The following is a 21,312-nucleotide window of genomic DNA, read 5'->3' on the forward strand; positions in this document are numbered from 1 at the left end:
CCCGTGGTTTTTCCTGAATGTGTAAAAAAAGTCTTAGATAAGCCATGCACTTGTATAGCCCACGGGTTATATACGCTACTTTAAAGTACCTGGTAATTGTACATACCAGCCACAGCCTCTGGGAGGGGGAACGGAGAGCACAGCGCAGGAGAGCTGGCTGGCCTGCGGGAGGGGAGCCGCGCTCGCACCCAGGCTCCACGCAGCCGCAGTCAGGCACAACCCACCCTCCTCCGGGTGGGGGGAACGGAGAGCGTAGTGCAGGCAAGTAAAAATAAACTTGTATACCCCGCGGACATGTATACCCCGTGGGGGAGTAGCGGGATTTGTAAAACTTTGTATAACCCGTGGATTATATGCGCTAAAACACGGTAATCATTCTTAGTACGCACTAAATCAGTGATGGGCAACCTAGACTAGTGAGTGGGCCATGTGAGTGGCTCTCCTTCATCTCAGTGGGCCACAAGATTATCGTAACCAAGATAGAAAAACTACCCTATCCCAGGAGGCTAACTGCGTGTGCGTACCTAGAATTTACGGAGAGTACTGATGGAAGCACAGCAGCGCCGTGATTGGATGCAGAGGGAGCTCAAGGCTCTTGCAGTCAATGTTGTGTGCAATCAGCATGTTCTTCACTTCATGTGTCCTTGCTTGATTGTGCATGTCACTTCAGTAATACTGGTAGGAAAAAACGATGTGGATGGAAACCAGCAGAATCTGGTAACAAACTGTTCATGGCCAATGGTAAACAAAATGTCTTGTGGGCCACACATAGCATCCTGTTAGGCTGCACTTAGCCTGTGGACCGCCATTACACTAAATAGTAAATAAATTGAGAAAATTATAAGTTCCTTGAAGATAGTCCGTGGAAAGGAAGAGAGGCTAAATTTGTTGAATAAATTATTCATAACAGTTCATTCACTTCATATGTATGAGAGAGAAAAATTCTTTTGGGTTTCTTATTGTATTTTTTTTGTATTGCCAATAATAAAATAATCATCTTAAACCTTTCTAGTTCATTTTTGCACCTTATGTTACATAAAAAAATATTGAGCCTATATATTATTTATATCTCAATTATTGTAGGGGTCGGAATGTTAGGAAAAAATGCGAGCAAAAGCATTCTATTTACATTTGAATAAGAAACAGCTGAAGGAACAAAAAAGAGGAGGCATCAAAGAGGCTCATATATTGACAAATATTGTGAGGGATCCCTTGCCTTTGTTTGAAATATCATAGATGCTAATTCATTATCAGACTGCTGTTTTTAAAAGTAACAAACTTTTAGGGCTGTTTGCAAACCATCTTGCATATGAAGAGATACAGATTGTAGTATATTGTAAAATGATTCCAAACATCTGTCAGAAAAAAATTTGAGATGGTGCAAGAGAGTTAAGTCTGGTAGTTTATCAGAGATGGTGATGTTTGGCATAGAATGTTCTGAAGAGATTATGTTATCACTGAGGAACAGAGAATGCTGCGGTCAAGAGGAAATCAATTGTGAAGGGTGCTGCAATAAATTTGTCTTGTAACTAGAAACTTTCTAATTGTAGCCCCCAAGGGAAAAATAAGCCCCAAACCAGGCAAATGGTTGCTTCCCTGTCCCCCTTTTTCTTTTTCTTCCTAATATGTGGAGAATATTGAAGACTAGAATTGTTGCTGTCACATGTATAGTAATGTTACTTGGCAGAAATCAGACCTTACTGAGCAGTTTTGTGGGGTTGTTTAAATGTTTCTGCTCAGATCACGTTATTAAAGCTAGAAGGTGTGGCCCAATTAGCATTAAAGAGAAGGAGCATTTTTTCCCTTCCTTCTGAAGGGTATGAAGAAGAGGAACCTTTTTTCTCAACTTTCATCTGAGGAAGTGGATTTTGCCCACGCAAGCTCATGGCACTATATGTGGATTTTTGTTAGTCTCTAAAGTGATACAGGATAACTTGTTTTTTTTAATATAAAAGAGAAAGTTTACCCAATTTGAGTCTTAAGAAGGTAACTGTATGAAATATTACTACTTCTTTACTTCTGTTCAGGTTTTCATTTCTCCCCCTAAGCATACTGGAGTGTTCGCTATAGCAATATTCAGAGACTCAGTTTATCTGTAACCCTGTTGTTCGTGAGTACTTTAGCTGGAAAAAAAAAATCCTCAGTGTGGAACTGGATTTTTAATTTTTTAAGAGTGTTGTTATTTCTGGTTGTAGTAGTGATATTTAAAGTGAGAACAAGTTTAAAATATTTCTTGCATTATTGTAACTTCAATTCTTTTTGGCCCTGATCCTGCAAGCTTCTCTGCTCTGTTGGTTCCCTGTTTTCATGCAGAAACTTTCAAGATGAGGGCCTTATTATGTTCTATAATATAGATGTTGATTTTAAGTTTGAAGTGGTATGGAAAGGTCTAAGGTAGCAATGGGTAACCTAAACAAGTGAATGGCAATCTTTCATCTCAGTGGACTGCAAGATTGTCATAACCAAGACTGTCCTTTGGGATAGGGTAGTCTTGCTAACTGTACCTGAATACCATAATTTGTGGGATGTGCCAGTTGGACTACAGTAGCACTTTGGATGCAGAGGGCATGCACAGTCAATGTTGTGTGCAGTCAATACGCACCTCACCTCCCGAGTCCTTGCTTTACATGTACAGGTGAGACCTCCCTGGTCCAGCATCCTCAGAACCTGAGTGGTCCCGAAGCATGGAGTTTGCCAGACCAGGGGAGGTCATGGCTCCCCACCGGGATGTCTGCTCCTGGCTTGGACTATGCTCTCTGCCACTGCCCCACTTCCTCTAGCGTGCCACCACGCCAGCCCTGCCTGGGGTCCAACCCTGCTGCCACCAGCCCCAGCCGGGGCTGTGCTTCCCACTGTCAGCTCTGGCTGGGGTTGCACCCTCCACCACCCTGCCACACCGGCCCAGGGTGCACTTCTGAATCTGGCCAGCCAGGCTCTCTGTTCCAGCAATATCTGTGGCCTGCCAGACCTGACATATGTCACTTGAGTCATCCTGGAAGGGAAAAAACCAAAGTGGATGGAATCCAGCGGAGTCTGGCAACCCTGCATGTATGGATGTAAAAGGTTGAACAGTTAGCCGGTTACCTGATTACCTTACTGGCATGCTTACCAGGTAACCATTTAACTGGAAGACCCAGCCGGCGGGAGCAACCCTCTCTGCCTATGGGGGCCCGAACGTAGCGGAGCTGGGCTGTAGCAGCCCCTGGCACCCATGGCGCAGCAGGGTCACGCCGGAGCAGCACCCATGGGTCAATGGGATGGAGTGGTGCCCATGGTGGTATGGCGCCCGACGATAAAGCAGGGCTGGAGCAGCCCCTGCAGCCTGTGGCAGAGCAGCTCCCAGCTGTGGCTGGTGGTTAACAAATCATTTAACTGTTTAAGTATTTTAATTGCTTTTTACATCCCTATCTGCATGTGGGTCTGGCAGTGAGATACAGTTTTCCCTCTGTAGTCTGCCTATCTGAAAGGGCAACTGAGGTGTGGCTTGCAGCACTTGATTGAGGTGAAAGGCCTCAGGAAATGAGCGGACCTGTTAATAGTGGCCACTCAATTGCTTTATTTGTCCTTAAGATTACCTGTTGAGTTGGACATTCTGACAGCCCAGAGTATAAGTGGTAGTGAAGATAAATTGGAAGAATTTAATAAAAAGGATATTTGGCTGTATAGTTACGGACATCTCAATATGCAGGGCTCGACAAATTATACAGTCTACTCGCCTGTGGCGAGTAGATTGTAACCCGGAAGAGCCGGGTTTGGGCAGTCTGCACATGCGCAGATCGCTGGACAGCGCGGCTGGCGAGCAGGGCTCGCTGCAGTTCGGTGAGCCGTGTCAATATGATTAACCTCTAGATTGAGCAAATCACTTAATGCTTCAGTACTTGGCTGAATTGGGGCCTAACACAGAGATGTGTATGAGGCTATAAACTATGCAAGATTCGCCTAGGGCTGATCAAAAATTTATAGTGGAATGTTCTTCCATTGTTTTACCAGAAGTGACATGTTTTTGAAAAGGTCAAAACAGTGAATCTTACTGGAACAGAATGATTTTTCATTCCTGATTTTTTTTTTAAATGTATATGTTTATATATTTTAATTTTTACAAAACTAATTACAAATTAGAATACCAAGCATGCAACAGCAGTTGAAAGACCAATTACCAATAAGCAAACTAAATAGCAGTTACAGTACCAAATTAATTAGAATACAAATTACTACATCAACAACGCGTTACAAAGCCAATCACATTGGTAATTCATGATGGTAAATGTCAATTACCAATTTCCAGTTCTGTTTAAAGTACCAATCATCAATTATTTTACATTATATTTTTAAAAAGATATAAAACCCTAATTTAAAATAATATAAAAATAAAATAATTTCAAAACTCTTGATTTAGCCAAAAGGATTTTTTTTATAGTGCTTCACAGAACATCTCAAAATTTTGACATATTTTTGTTTTTGGAGGAAAAAATTGTTTTAAATGTCAAAGTTTTTCATAGAATGGAAATTCAGCATTTCAACAGCTATAATTTAACCCTCTTTGTGAGCCCTTTTATAATCATCTCTGTCTGATATGCAGTGAATTTGTGTGCCCTGTCAACCTTGTTCTTAAATTAACATAATTAAAGAGCTGGGCCCCGATTCAGTCATGCTGTAAGCAGTGCATTAGCATTTGCTGCTGTCGAGTTGCAGCCTAAGGGTACGTCTAAACTACAACATTATTTCAGGATATCAGAGTATCCCAAAATAGCTATCCCATATCTTCACAGCAAGCCTGTTATTTTGAAATGTAATGGGCTTGCTATTCTGACGTGCCTGTAAACCTCATTCCACAAGGAGTAAGGGGCGTTTTGAAATAGCAGGTTATTTTGAAATCTGGCTCTGCGTAGACAAAATAAGCTATTTCGAAATAAGATACGCAATTTGCATTGCTCAAATTGCATATCTTATTTTCAGCTGCAGTGCAGAGTAGACACACTCTAACTGACTTTGGCCAGCAGTGGTTATGTGTTCATAATTCTCAAATATATGTAACAAAATAGGTAAGGCATCTGATGGAAGAAGAGGAGAACTCTGTCCAAACACTGTAAGAAAGGCTTTTGACTAGGTAGTTCACATGTACTATTAGCATTTTATGCAAGATCATTCTATTGATGTCGGTCCAAATTCAAAGCTTGTAGACGTGTTTAATATGGGATTTACTTATGCTTATAGATAAGCACGTGTTTACGTGCTTTGCTGAAATTAGCCCCTACTTCATACAGGGGATACTAGTAATATCTCAGTTCTCTAAGGCTTTTTTAAAAACCTATTTCTAGTGTAGTTTCAAAAAAAAAAAAAAAAAAAGAGGATCTCCCCTCCCCCCACCGCACACACAAAGTTTGAGTGTGCTTGTGTGAACTTTTCTATAGCTCAGCCATGAATTTACCAGTGTTCTTTTTAATGTTATAAAGAAAACAGTTACAGAATCATGTTATTTTTAAAAATGAAAGCAAAGGAAGAGTGTGAAAAGCTTGATCTTCTTTTGACCTCAGTTTGAATTAGATTATTTATTTAAGAGAAGTGCAGTATTGTCTAGTGAATGGAGCAGGATTTTGGAAGACAGGACTTGCAAATTCCATATCCAATTCCTGATGCAGAGTAGCAGTGTTGACCTCAGGGGAATCACTTAATATCTCTGTGCCTCAGTAAAATATCTGAGGTGCTGTTGTTCAGCAGTTGTTTAGTGGTATTATGTTTACCTGAGTATTCATGATTGTTTGATATGAAATACATTTCATCAAATCAGAATTATTGCTGTGACAGAACAAAATAAAGATGGCAACTGTGATAGGAGTATAGGCTTCCTCCTGGAAATGATAGATATGAGATGAATAAAAGGAGTGATGTAGCCCAAGAAGAGATTATTGACAATGCCTTAATTCTGATGGCTGTAGTCACAATATATTAAATGTGTTTTGAAGAAGGGAAAAAATCCAAAATAAATAATGATCTAGATCTGAAAATCCTGTTATTACGCTGTGCAGTAGCTTGACTGCTAAGTCAAAACCTAGTATAATCCTCTTTACTGTAACATCATTTTTACCAAATAAAAAGTATTTTGCTCCAATTACGTGATTATGATTGAATAATGGGATTTTTTTTCTTTAGATGTGTACAATGCAAATAAAAGCTGAAGGTTTTTTCATAGTGGTGATAACTGTTTGTTTTTCTAGGATTGACTGAGAACCAAAAAGAGCTGAATCCAGCAAATATCAACCAGCAAGACATAGGCTTGTTCCTAACAGAAAGCATGTCTGATATAGACATTGAGAAGTTAGCCGAAATAGGTAAACATTTTTTTATTGAACTTAAAATTATATCTTTGTAAAATTACAGTTGATTTAATAGTGGCTTCACTGAGAAACTTCGCAAGCACTTTCTAATACTACTTTAAGCAATCCAATAGGAGTTATAGCTACTGTACTGATGTGTACTCTATTAAAGCCATTAAGGTGAAAGGTTACTTTAATACATTCAGCTTTGATAAATTATTGGTATATGTTTGCAGTGCAATTTATCATCATCACATTTTTTGTGATACAAATAGGAGTCATGACTCCAAAGACACAAGTATAGAATGGGTATAGCGATGATAGTATTGCATGCTATCATCAAATATGTTAGAAGCACAGAACAGTATGACTTTAGTTGTAGGGGGTTTGCAGTCTTTAAAAATGAGTATTTAAAAAACCCAAAAATCTGACTTTTGAGGATGCCAGACTAAAGCACAGAGAGGGAACCTTTTCCAATCTGTTTTATTCTCTATCTTTCGAGCTTTGTCCCCTATTAGGCTTTGATTTCCCAATTATAATGTCCTTCCACAGTAGCTGGCAAGTCGTTTTAGTCCTGGGGACTGAGCCAAAATCCAGTTAAGTCAATGGAGATTGGGGTCCTATTGGCTGGCCTCAGTAGGCTTTGGAGCCAGCTTTTTGTTTTCCCTCATAGACAGGGTAACAGTAGGAACTGAAGCAGAGTGATGAACTATCATATATAGCAGAGCTACTCAACTTTGGAAGCCCCAGGGGCCTCAATGATACTCCCAGCACATGCGGAGGACTACAACTTAAGTGTGGTTGCATATACATGCAAATATATATGTAAATATATGCAAGTAGCTTCTTTCACACTGACGGGCATGAATATAAAGATTAAGGCAAGACTACACAACACATAGGCCTCATTTAAGTCAGTTCTGCTGATATTAATAAAATGCAATATTTACCCAATTTCCACCCATATGACAGCACTTTCTGTGAGCAATGACAGTCCAGGAATTTAGCTACTAAAATGTATATCAACAGGAGACCATTATATTGACTACTTTTTTGTTTTGGCTCCCATCCATGGACCACGTGTTGAGCCCCGCATAAAAACAAACTGCATTGTGGGCTGCAAACAAACGGTGGGCTGCCTATATAATGTACTGTATAGGCAAAACACAGTCAGTGGGTTATTCTCTGTTGGAAGCAATGAACATTTTTTACTCTGAGACATCCTCCCTTCTACCTTTGCCAAAAATTAAAGAATAGTTACAGGAATCGTTAAACTGGTTGAGATAATTTTCCATTTAAGATAGATAGTCTCAAAATAGTTCATGATTATCGGAAAGCAGTGGTTCCCCAACCTTTTCATTCCCAAGATCACTTTTGGAATTTAAGGGCAACTCATCCTCCCTGCCCCTTTCCCAAAGCCCTCCCTCACTCCCCCTCCACCTCCCCCCTCACTCTGTCACTTGCTCTACTCCACCTCACTCACTTTTACTGGGCTGGGGCAGAGGGTTGAGGTTCTGGAGAAGGAGGTATGGGTATTGGCTCTGGGAAGGGGCTCAGGTCTGGGATTTGGGGTTCAGGAGGAGGTATGGGGTGTTGGCTCTGAAAGAGGGGTCAGGGCTGGGTGCCTAAGGTGCAGGAGGGGAGTTGGGTGCAGGAAGGGGTATGTGTGCTGGCTCTGGGATGGGAGTCAAGGTTGGGTCAGGAGGTTGAGGTGCTGGAGGGGGTACGAAAGCTGGCTCAGGGAGGGGAGCAGTGATGGGGCAGGGGTGCTGGCTCTGGGAGGGAGAGCAGGGTGCAGGAGTAGGTACTGGCTCTGGGAGGGAGAGCAGGGTGCAGGAGTAGGTACTGGCTCTGGGAGGGAGACCGGGGGCAGGAGGAGGTGCTGGCTCTGAGAGGGGGACGGTTGCAGAAGGGGGTTCTGGCTCTGGGAAGGGACTGAGGGTTGTGGTGAAGGCCTCCTGCTAGGTGGCACTTACCCCCATGAGGTCCAGGTTGGCCATGCAGCGAGGCCAAGGCAGGCTCCCTACATGCCTGGCCCTAGCCCAACCCCAACCCCACACTAGAGTGCTGTGCAGATACAAATATCTACCCACAGATAGACATTGGTAACCACTGCTCCACAGGGCTCCACTTCCAGCAGCCACTGTTGCTAAAGGAAAGGAGCATGGTGGCGCCACTCCCAGGAGCCAGTGCCCTACGCTGGCAGCTCTTCCTGGCCTTGTGGCTGTTCCATCCCCAACCCCACTGCCGTTTGTAGACATGTGCATTCACACAAGGCTTTACACGCTGCTGCCCCAAGGGGCAACTCCCTCTAGCTTACCCCATAGTGTCAATGTGCAACTCTTTCTGTGCCTTTCCCCTTTATTGTTTTTTGTTTGTTTACTCAGGTTGGTTATACTGTGCAGGAACTTGAAATTCAGAAGCAAAATTGAACACAGTTGTCCTTTTTCTGATTTTTAATATGTTCTTAAGTTGGGGCGTAGGGTTGTTAGGTTTTTTGGGGAGGGAGGGGAGTTGTATTTAAAAAAAAATCATGTCTATGTTGTCGTTGTTATTATCATTACTTCCCAGCCAGCTAAGCATTGGTGTTCTGTCCTTACAGCCACAGCGTCCAGCTGTGCGGCTGTATTTTTGCTTTTGTAGTTCATCATTTTTAAAAGTTAAGGGAGTATAAATTTGTAGGTAATGGTATGAATTTATCTTTCAGCTGAGTGGAGGTCACAAACAGCTACAGCTCTTTTCTAAGATTTAGGGCGTGTCTACACTGGCAGATGTAAAGCACTGCTCACAGAGTACAGCAGGGAAACTGCTGTTGTGTGTTCACACGGTCAGCTGCTAGCACAATAGCGTGACCACACTTGCATCCCTTTCTGAGGCATTTGGAGTGGGACCTTGGGCAGCTATTCCACAGAGCATCTCATCATCTTCTGATGCTGAGGCTTGTGGGAAGGTGGAGGTGGGGGTCAGGCAGCCTTAGTCCTGTCCCAGTGATCCTTGGTGCATCACGTCACATCATAGCTACCCTGTGCTTCTGTCCACATTTCGGTGCCATCTTTCAAAGGCTTATGCTGTGCGCTCTGCCCCCTTGACCTACGGGAATGGATTCTGAACTATTGGAGAAAATGCTGATAGGTCTCACTAACATGTCAAGAATGGCAATCGAGTTATTCCTTAAACTACGTGAGAACGAGGAATCGGACATTGATCTTGCCACGTGTAGTAGCTACAACATGAGATTGCTTGTGACATTCACAAAGGGGCAGACCACAGTGGAAAGCTGTTTTTGGGCTCGGGAAACAAGCACTGAGTGGTGGGATCTTATCCTCATGCAAGTCTGGGTTGATTAGTAGAGACTGCAGAACTGTCAGATGAGGAAAGCCACTTTCTTGGGATTATGTGTGGAGCTCACACAATGTTGAGAGCTACCCTACCAGTAGAGAAATGCGTGGTGATTGCACTGTGAAAATTGGCTACTCCGGACAGCTACCAATCAGTCACCAATCAGTTTGGAGTGGGACAGTTGACTGTTGGATTCATGGAAGGCTTTTGCAGTTCCAGGCAAAAGAAGCCCAACAAGTGTCTTCAATGCTACTGAACCTCCCCTCTTTTCTTCGGGGTAGTGTCAACATTAAGAAATTGATCCCCAAGCCTACACAGTCTCTGGACTTCTTTGGGGCTTCAATAAACTCTGTCACAGTTTGCACTTACTTACCAACAGACAGATTTTCAGACAATCAGTGACATAACTTGCATCAAGAACAGTTCTCATGTACCCACCAGGACTTGCCCGTCCTTCTTTGGTCAAATGGCTTCCTGTACCCATATGACTTACCTTTACTGCATTCAGACTTGACTCCAGTCACACTTGATCATCACTCCATGGACCTATAATGTTGACAGTCTCTGATAAAGTACTGCCATCACTCCATTGGTGGACAAACTCATTTCATGTGTGTATGGGTGTTTCCTTCCTTCCCTTCTTTTCAGACAAGACAGTCATCACTAACACATCTCTGGTAGGATGTGAAGCCAACATGGAAGATCACATGGCACAGGGAACATGGGATCTCAGAGAATCCAGCCTGCACATAATTACCCTGGAACTTTGGACAGCAAGGCCTGCAAATCTTTTCTTCTATTCATTCACTCCTACCACATTCTCGCTATGTCTGGTTAACAAATGGGGGAACAAGAATGAACACATAAGCAAATGGAAGCAGTCAGTCTCTTGAATCGGTGCATCAGTCACTAAGTCCTCTTGTGTGCAGCCTACCTCTCTCACTAGGGCACAAAATGTACTCATAGACCCAATCTTCAGACATTTTGCTATCTGCCCTAAGGGGGAACTTTGCAATTCCATAATACACATTTTCATCTGGTGGGAGACCCTAACCAGAGTTGTACTGGCCCTGTATATGAAAAGCAAATGGCCTACGTACTGCTCCAAGAGATACCTCATCCAGCACTCGTAGGGCAATTCTCTCCTACTCTCCTGGTCAGACTAACTTAACTATGCCTTCCCTCCACTACTGCTCCTGCTTTGGGAACTGCACAAGATCTGACCAGACAACGATATGGTCCTTCTGCTTGATTGCCCCCTGCTGGCTAAGATGGTTCTGGTTTCCCAATGTCCTCCTCAAGTACCTCCCATTGATTCCCATCCTCGCTTCACCTGTCTGTTGATCCAATACAATGGTGAGATCTGACATCCTAATCCATGTGTGCTACATCTCAAGCACGGTATTTAGATGGGCCTTTAATTTACTTTAATACAGACGTTTTCTTCAGCTGTACAAAATGTTCTTTCCAGAAGCATGAGACAGTCTCTCCATAAAGTCATCAGATCTCAGCCTCTGTTCTTTGAGAGTCCACCTGATGGCAGTTGGAGTGTTCATCTCTCCAGTGGAAGGTTACTCTATCTGGGTATGTCTACACTACCCTCCTAGTTCGAACTAGGAGGGTAATGTAGGCATACCGCACTTGCAAATGAAGCCCGGGATTTGAATTTCCCGGGCTTCGTTTGCATAAGCGGGGAGCCGCCATTTTTAAAACCCTGCTGGTTCGAACCCCGTGCAGCTGCACGGGGTTCGAACCAGCGGGGTTTTAAAAATGGCGGCTCCCCGCTTATGCAAACGAAGCCCGGGAAATTCAAATCCCGGGCTTCATTTGCAAGTGCGGTATGCCTACATTACCCCGCTAGTTCGAACTAGCGGGGTAGTGTAGACGTACCCTCTATGTGTATCTGCTATGTTTTGGAAAGGCCTCATCAGAACATTCCCACCTGTCCAAATGATTGCATCTCAGTGGGACCCTGTGACAGGGAGGGCATGCCCTTCATGAATCAGATGGGGTTAAAACTCTCTGGGTGGAGGAAGTCCCACCCCTCAACCCAGACTGGGCATGTTCCAAATGCTGGGGCAGTATAAAAGGCAGTAGCACAGCTCAGTTTGAGCTGGGCACTGAAGGAGAAAGACCTCCACCAGGAGCACCAGAACCGTGCTGACCAGAGACTCAGACAGTGGGACCCAGAGCTCCAGGAGACCACCGTGAGTTACGAGTGCCAGAGGAGCACCAGGGAGAGAGGCAGCTGCAGGGGAACCAGAGGATCCAGAGACCTCCTGGAACGGACCTGCACCGGTAGGAAGTGACCCAGGGAGGGTTGTATGATAAAAGAAACAGCTGACATAAAGTGAGTGGCATGCTTTGGGAGAACAATAATTTTGCCTCTTTAAATCTCACCACTGTTAATTTAAGCCATCAGGGAATTTACATGTTAATATATCAGTTATAATTTTATTCTAGTGTGTTTCTCAGGATCAGTTTTCTGAAAAGTATTGAAATACTAATGGCAGTGACTTTGCATTCAGCTCACAATGTATTTGTTCACTTAGATATTTATTTTCCCACACCAAGTCCTGTGCATGCTTGGGATCATCTCTTGTCACACTCATTTTTGGTGAAATGCCATGTCCATGCCCAGTGAAGGATTATATTTACCTTTCACTGCAAATTTCAATGGAAGGTAGTTTGGGCCTTGAGAGTCCAATCCAGTGTTCAGTGAAGTAAATAGAAAAACTTCTATTGACTGCATTTTGCATCAGGTCCTTAGTGCTTTTCTTAGGCTGTCTCCCCCTCTATGTTCCCCAAGGCCTGTAAGGTTTCAAACAGTGGGTTTTTTTTCCTGTTTCAAAGAGCTTACGATCCAAGTAAGACAAGATGTGACAGACAAGGCAAACAAGGAAACAATAAGACAGCAGTGGTTATGACAAGCAGTTGTCACAGAATAACAAATGCATAACCATTGTCAAGTCTTTCAGGGCATCATAGCCAAGAAGAGGAGGGCAATGAGAAAGTTTTGCTGCAGATGTTTATGGGGAGCCCCTGCTATGTATGCAGGCCAAATTAAGAGAAAGTATGAAAGTGCTCCTTTGGAAAATGTAATAAATGAGTGAAGAAATCTGACATCACTGGGAGATGGAGGGTGGATCTCAACTTGTTTTATCTCTCATACAATATTAAGAAGGTTTTTTAGCAATTGATTTTATAAATTCTTGCTTTCTGCTTTAGAATTACAGAAAGATGAGGCAGAACATGCAATAATGGAAGAGCAAAAGACCTCCACACCAACAGCAAATGAAGACACTGAACTAAATATGAATCATCCATACTATGATGTTGCAAGGCATGGCATTGTGCAGTTAGCAGGTATATATAAAAATTAAAATACATGAGATTCCTAGATTTAGCAGATGTTGGTCAGCACCTTACCTAGTTTCATATTATAGTCTTTAAAGTTACTAGGGAACAGTGCCCCCTGCTCGTTACTCGCCAACCCCTCCCCCTCCAACCCCCCAGGTCTCTGGGGGTAGGCAGACCTGACTATCCCCATGGCTGTCGGGGAGGGCTGGGGCCATGCCAGTCCCAGCCTCTTGGCCCCTCCCCCCCAGCCACAGCTAGCCTCAGCCTCTTGTCCCTCTTCCCCCCTCGCCCCCGGCCTCTCTGCCCCATCCCCCTATGAGGGTGGGAGGACATGTGGTTCCCAGCCCCTTCCTGCGAGGGGGTAACCTTGCAGCTCCAGCTCTGCATGGTTCTCACCTCTCCCTGCTAGGGGGGAGACCTCATGGTTCCACCTGCCACCCTCTCCTCAAGGCAGGGAGGAGAGGGGAGGCCGTGTGGCTCCATTCGCTGAAGTACTGGGGAGGGAGGAAGCAGGGTGGCTGAGGGCAGAGTGAGGGGCTGTAGGATGAAGAGTGTCATGATGACATCACTCTGTCATTCCACAGGAAAAGGTTTTTTTATATATATATATAGAGAGAGAGAGAGAGAGAAATACATGGGAACAATGTAAATTCTTTGGACTGCAATCCAGAAAAGTACCTAACCATGTGCTTAACTTAAAATGAGACTAGAAATTACGTATATGTTTCAGAGCTTTGCTTGTTCAAGACCTTTGGTCACACATTCAAATTTGGTTTTATTTAAAAGAATTAGAAGACCTAAATATGAATAGATATTTGTTTATAAAAGTGAAAAATCTTGGTTTTCATTTCCTATGAGTTGTGAAGCCAGGCACATGATCATTCTACCAGCTTACACGAAACAGAAAAAGCAAACGAACAGTCTAAAATGTTACTGTGTAAAATGAATGAAATGCAAAATGTAACTATTGGTGTAAATGGTGAAAATATAAATTTTCGAAGTTGATGTCAATGGGAGCGGCAGGTGCTTCATACCTTTGAAAATCAAAGGAAAAAATCCATAAGGCGCACTATCAAGATAAACATTTTAAAGATATGCTTACCTATCACTAATGCAATGCTAAAAGTTATTGAAAACAGGACACCTTTGAAAATCAGGTTATTACATTTGTAAAAATTCTATTTTTAAGAACTTACAGCTTTCTATTAGTGATAGGTAAACATATCTTTAAAATGTTTATCTTGATCATACCCCTTGTGGGGGCGGGTGGTTTCCACTAATTTGTTTTTGGCACTATATGAATTTGGAGTGCAATGGTAATGCATTAAAATGAGCTTATGAGTAACCTTGACATTTTTGCACCTCAGCTTATAAAGCCTGGCATTATTAACAGAATGAAATAATTAAGAGTATTTCCCACTTGTCATCCTGATGAATTCCAAAATTCTTCACTTCCCACCACTTGGTCATACTACCCCGTACCTTGATGTGTGATAGATTGTCATGCAAACACTAAAGTTTTAAACACTAACAGATTTACCTGTCACTTTGGATTATGCTCATTTATTACGGTTACTCTTCAGGGAGCAAGAGGGAGGAGTTTCGATAATTCTGTTAATGTGCTGCTTGAGTCACTTGTGTTTTCATATGGAGCTCTACTTTTCCCTTCAGCCAATTCCCTCCCAATAGAGCTATTCTGTAGGATCTAAGTTCCCCAGGGTAAGGTTCTTCCCAAACGCACCTCAGCCATGTACACACACAAAATCTCACCTACTCACAAGATGACTCCTTATATGTCCCTGGACTCTAGGCTGGGTTGAACAGCAATTTTTAAGCTGCCACCCCCATCTGCCCTCAGGTTCAGCACATCCCTATCTCCATTTTCAATCACAATGATTCTGCTGGTAACCCACTTCTGAGCAAGCCCCACAGGATGTTTGGGCACCGCAGGGATCTTTAGATACAAGAAGCATTGCTGCAGAACAAATGGGGAAGCAAAAAATACCTACCAGGGGGAGGGTGGGGTGAGAGAAGCAAGTTGCTTAACCATGAAAATTATTTATTTCCAAGTAATAGCCATACAAAGGGAGCCATGCAAACAAAACAGTTACAATATTCAATCTAACTTAAATCTGATTACAAAAGTTAGGGCTAGCAAACCGTAACTGATCTCCTAAGGCAGGGTTAGGAAATTAGGGGGAGAGCCTGATCTCACCATTCTGTGCAGCTTGAATCGAACAGGGTCCCCAGGTGGTGTTGGTGGCTGAGACAAGCAGAGGGCGGGAGACAAGCAGAGCCCCCAGGAGAATCAGTCAGGAAAAGATGAAGTCTCAGTGGAACTGATGCAGAATTTGGATCCAAGCATCAGAACCCTTCTCATAATGCAGTTAGGCAGCTTCAGTATTTTGGACACTGTGATGGGGCATCGGGGCCCTGCACCCGTGTCAGGGCACCAGAGGAAGGGCCTGCTCCAGAACGCCATGGGTCTGCTGGCTCGGAACCGGCAGGAGCGGCGTCCAGAATGGGCGTGGGGGAGGACACGCCAGTTGTGTCCCTGAGCCCGAGCACATGCGCCGAGCGGGGTGTAGGCGCAGGTATGTCAGATGCCAGACCCGGAAATACGGGGCAAACCAGCAGGGAAAGGGAGGAATGGGTGGGGGAAGGGGATCCGGCCTGTAAAAAGGGTGCTCTGTGCACGGAAGGGGGGAGAGAGGAGGAGCGGGTGCTGGGGGCGACCAGGGTGTGCGGAGATTATGACGGAGAGGAGGCATCAGGGTGAGAGCCACAGGAAAGGAAGTGACCCAGGGCAGGGCTGTTTGGAGAATGCCCGCGGGCTGGCGAGTTGAGGCGTAGTGCCCCATCAGCCAGCTTGGGGAGGAGATTCCACACTCTTAGGGCCTTGGTTTGGGACTCGGAGAGAGGGTGGGCCCGAGTCCCACTTCCCCATAGGGAATCCTATTAACTTGAGCATCTGATTAAGGAGACAGCGGAACTTGGACGGTGGTTGCTGAACCGAGATGGGGTCTGAACCTCTCACAGATACCAATAAAGGCTTTATTGCTAGAATTGGTCTGATCATTAGTGAGTTAGGTGTGCACAGGCATGGGTTCATTAACATCTGGAGCAGAAGCTTCAAGGGGTGGCCGAGTTAGTCTGTACAAGATAAACTTAAAAAACAACAAATGGTCTGGTAGCACTTATAGACTAACAAAACACGTAGATGGTATCATGAGCTTTCGTGGGCACAGCCCACTTCTTCTGTGCCCACAAAAACTCATGATACCATCTACCTGTTTTGTTAGTCTATAAAGTGCTACCAGACCATTTGTTGTTTTTTAAGTTTATCTGGAGCAGAGATTCCCAACAAGCAATGCTTCCCGGCTCTTTGAGTCCCAGAGTTCAGTGTGGTTCTTGCCTTGGAATTTCTGTTCTCCATTCTGTATGCTAATGGAGATGCCTTTCTGACCTATCTTGATGTAAATGAGGCTAGGGGAGTTTCCTAAATCCTCTCACTCTTGACCAGAGGGGTTCAGGTGTGTCTTCTCCTGCCTTTTCATTGTTTTTTGTAAGTCTTCCTTCTGATCTTCTTTGGTTCAAGCAGAAGCTGAGAGGGGGAGTTTTTCATGAATCAGGCAGGGTGCCTGGTTCCCCAAAGAGTATGAGTACCATACTCAAAGAGGCTCTTGGAGACAGACCCATAGTCTCCTATAGACAACCACCTAACCTCAAGATGATTCTTACCAACCACCACAGGACATACCACACTAATACCAACCCTGGTACCTTCCCTTGCAACAAACCCCGTTGCCAGCTTTGTCCACATATTCATTCTGCTGATACCATTATTGGACCTAACCAAGTGAGTTATAAGATCAAGAACACATATTCCTGCGCAACCAGAAATATAATCTATGCTATCATGTGCCGAAAGTGTCCGTCTGCTATGTACATTGGACAAACATCTCAGACACTTCGCCAAAGGATTAATGCCCACAAAACAGATATCAGACAAGATCACAAAGAGAAAACAGTTTCTTGCCATTTTAACCAGAAAGGACACTCTCTCAATGACTTAACCACCTGCATTCTGCTACAAAGACCTTTTACATCTGCACTTGAAAGGGAATCCTCTGAACTGTCATTCATGTTAAAATTCGACACTTTCCAAAAAGGACTCAACAAACATTTGAACTATCTCACCCATTACCAAGATAGTTTCCCCAATTATCACCTCTAATACCATTAACTCACAAACATCCCACTCTCCCTACCTCTAATATCATCAATTCACAGACACTTACCTTCCTTCCCCCCCCCCCCCCTGCATCCCCCTCCTGTTCTGCAATGTGATTTGTCCTTTTCATATTTGTTCATTTTTTTTAATTGTATCCTTTGGTATATATGGTTGTGACTACTTTCTTCCACTATTTGATCTGAGGAAGTGGGTCTGGCCCACGAAAGCTCATCATCTAATAAACCATCTTGTTAGTCTTTAAAGTGCTACATTGTCCTGCATTTTGATTCCCCAAGAACACAGAGGTGGGAGGTAACAAGTGGTGAGGGAAAATACCAGGACTTGAAAGCTCTGCATGAAATCCCTCAAACTAAATTAACAAAGAAGTGTGACAGAGTGGGTGAACCTTTGAAACAGAAAAGAATTTTAGAAACACAAATAGAGAAGTTAACAGACTTTGAAAATATTACGGTCATTATAAAAGTTCCTCCAGCAACCTCTACCACCTGCCTCGTTACACATCGTGTTATGATAATATTTTTGTAAATAAAAGAGATCATGTTTTATAGTCCGCTTTAGCAGATCTGCCAGAAAATTGTCCATGAAGGCAATGCTTTTTTCCCCTCTGTTATACCGTGTACCTGAACTCTGGGGACCTGGATTAGAGTCTGAATTTTTCCTTCAAGCAGCACATTATACTTTGTCTTTTGTTGTAAGAGAAGTTTTCTTTTATATTTGTGTTCATCATCTTCCCTGCATTCAAAGACCCAATGGAACTCATTGTCACTTATTTGTTTACTGTGGATGCTATTCATTCTAACAGATACCTCAGCTTTTATCCCTCTTGGAGTATACTCTAGAAAGGAAGGGTTGGAAAGGACTTTGATAGGTCATCTAGTCCAGTCCTCTGCACTGAGGCAGAACTAAGCATTTTTAGACCATCATTATGTATTAATCATGGCCTATAGGCACAGTGATGCACAGCTAAACCTTCTGAAGGATGCAGTTTGAAAGTTCCTTCTGAGTGTTTTTGTTCATTTGTTTTGTTTTTGAGATGGAAGTTTTAGCTATTTCTCATGAGGAAATCAGCCTCAGGAAACTAGTTATTGATCAAAATATCTAAACACCATTGAAACAAACAGAAAATATATCTTCCATATTCTCAGCCAGGTTCTGCCCCTGGAGCAGGAGGAATTTAAGTGGTGGTTAAGTTCAAAGGGGACCAATTTTTTTTTTGAAGTAAGTTATATGCTCATCTGCTTGATGAGCATTCATTGTTGGAGAGCTACAGAAAAAGAGAACACAAAGTGAAGAAGGAATATTAAGTAGCCTCTCTGTTCCATAACAGTCTCACCTGATTTCTGTTTATGTGTGGATGTTCACCTCAGTCTTGTGACATATTGGGTGAGGGTCACGTTCATCAAGATTTCTCTGGAGTGAGAACCAGGATGTTTTTTTAAATGCTCATTTACAGCCTCCTTGTTTCATTTTAGTGCTCCCTTCTTAAGCATGTTTACTCAAACTAAAATCAAAAGGTCACAGATCTATCCCAGGTTCAACTCCATTAAAGCAATTAGAAGTACACCTGGGATTAATCTGGTAAAAGTTTACTTCTGTATATAAATATGGTGCCTTTGGTATTCTAAAACAACTGTTTTAAGATGAGAAAGCAGTGGTTACAGTCAGGAGTAACATGCTGGAGTTCGGTAAGCACATAGGACAATTTATATGCAGAACCCAAGTGCATTCCAATACCCTGCAGCTGCACATCAGAATCTTTGTTTAATATTTCAGAATCATAAAATTCTAGGGGAGAATCATAGAAAAAGAAAAGAAATTGAGGCAGTGGGGAGGGCTAACTCTTCAATTCAGCAGAGAAACTTTGCTACTCCCTCTTTTAACTGGTGCTAAATCAAATTCATATGCTTGCTGGATTTAAAGCAAATCGGAAAGGGGTAGTCTTTTCAAATCTCTTTTCCCTCTGGGAAAAGGTCAGTTCCTTTTGAAAACAAAAATCATTTAAAATTTGTGTGTACCTAGTTTATTATACATTTTAATCATCTCTCAAATAAAACAAATTATAAAGTCAGTGTTTAGCATGGCTTAGTTAAAGTAACTCTGCAAAGCTGTTCAATCCATTCTAATTGTATTGTTGAAAGACAATGGAATATATTATAAATGAATAAGGAATGAGAGGACAGAATTTAAATGAAGGTGGCAATATTTTCTTAATTTTATTTTCCACGATAATTTTTTTAAATGCAAAAATTGGCCTTTCATTATGTTTTAATCACAATCTAATTTCCACCTTATAAATCAAAATAATTTTTACCTGCTTACCATAACAGTAGCTTTGATAAGATCCAAAAGATTCTTTGGAGTCTATTTCACACTGTATAAATAAGAACAAAGTTAATCTAATTTCCACTGTCCAATAGTGTGGTGGATTTTTTAGAGTGTTAGCTGTAATAATTGTTCAGACTAAAATTGGGATGTTTACTCAGATTGACTTGTGTCATTAATGCTGGTATGCAATTGGCTATTTTACATATATGTCAGCTTGAAGCATTCAAATTATTCTGCTGGTCTGGTGATGTACCAATTTGTAAGCATATGAGCATTTTTGGGATCCCATAACTATAAAGGCGGCTGCGGTATTGATAATTTTGATTAGAATTAAAATTGAGAATTTTTTTTCTTGTGGTGCAAGTGGAGGAGCACATAAAAGCTACATAGTACATAAAGCTCTTTCCCTTATTTTCCCCTGACTGCCAGAAGTTGAGATAGGATGGATGGGATGGATCACTTGATAATTGTTCTGTTCATTCCTTCTGAAGCATCTGCGCTGGCCAGTGGGCTAGATGAACCGTTAGCCTGACCCAGTATGGCTGTTCTTATGGTCCATTATCTTCTCATATGTTACATGTTTTGCTAAGCTTAGTGGACAGTTGTTAAAGTTTAGGCTGCTTAGGTTATGCTGGGGACCCTTTTTGACCTTAACTACCCAAGTTTCACATAAGCAGAAAGGTAGCCCAAAATAACCATCTCTCACACCAATGAGGATTAATCACATTACAGAAAAACATAAGGATGGCCATACTGGTTTAATTTAACCAGCATGGTCAATTTAACCAGCATCCTGTGTTCTGATAGCGAACGGTTCCAGTAGCCTCAGAGGGGGTAAAGAGAAAAGGGTAATTAGCAAATGACCCATCCCCTTGTCATCCAGTCCCACCAGTTGGAGGAGGGTTAGGGACACCCAGTGCGTGAAATTGCATCCCTGATGGTCTTGACTAATAGCCATTGATGGACCTATTTTCCCCGAACAATCTTAATTCTTTCCTTTTTTAACCCAGTTGTACTTTTAGCTTTTATACATCCCTTGGCTAGGAGTTCCTCAGGCTGTTTGGTTGTTCTAGAGCAGTGTTTCTGAAAGTGTCCCGCAAAATCACTCTCAGAAACACATTAACTGGCCACCCCTGATTGTTTATGTACCGGCGCCGCAGCCACGGAGCTCGCATCTCCCATTGGCTCCGTTTTCTCCTTTGCAGCCAAGGGGAGCTGCGGGAAGCAGTGGCCTGGCCCATGTCACTTCCCGCTGCACCCCTTGGCTGCAAAGGACGAAATGGAGCCAGTGGGAGCCGTGAGGCCCCGTGGCCACAGTGCCGGTACATAAACAAATCGGGGTGGCCAGTTAATGTGTTTCTGAGAGTGATTTTGTGGAACACTTTCAGAAACACTGGTCTAGAGGATGTACATTAGTCTAAGACACTATTTTGGTATTATTTAATACTCTCCATGGAGCCTGCAGACATTTCACTCCTGTTGCTGTACCTTTTAATTTCCATTTCACTAGCTTCCTCATTTTTCTGTACTCCCCCTGTTTGAAGTTAAATGCTACTATGATGGATTTATTTGGCATTCTCCCACTGCCCCCCACAAGGATATTAAATTTAAGTACATTATGGGTGCTATTACAGATTGGACTTCCCTGGTCTGGCACCCTTGGGACCTGAGTGATCCCGAACAAGAAGATCAGGCCTCGGGGCTAGTGGAGCTCCGCTC

The 21,312-nt window shown here is 42.9% G+C and overlaps 1 protein-coding gene across 4 annotated transcripts in view; it reads left to right on the forward strand.

Moving 5' to 3' along the window:
• Positions 1-21,312, forward strand: part of ARHGAP8 (Rho GTPase activating protein 8) — a 100,722-nt gene that overhangs the window by 19,492 nt on the left and 59,918 nt on the right. For 2 of the 4 annotated variants that reach the window (XM_075899760.2, XM_089770181.1), the window contains exons 2-3: positions 6,216-6,329; positions 12,882-13,019. In XM_075899760.2, the coding sequence (XP_075755875.2) occupies positions 6,293-6,329; positions 12,882-13,019 (175 nt within the window). In that variant the 5' untranslated portion in view covers positions 6,216-6,292. Of the gene's footprint in view, positions 1-1,649; positions 1,987-6,215; positions 6,330-12,881; positions 13,020-21,312 lie in introns of those variants that run through there. The other 2 variants (XM_075899773.2, XM_075899780.2) reach the window with 2 other exon arrangements.

This window comes from Pelodiscus sinensis, chromosome 1, assembly GCF_052426305.1.
Source record: "Pelodiscus sinensis isolate ZL-2025 chromosome 1, ASM5242630v1, whole genome shotgun sequence".
NCBI lineage: Eukaryota > Metazoa > Chordata > Testudines > Trionychidae > Pelodiscus > Pelodiscus sinensis.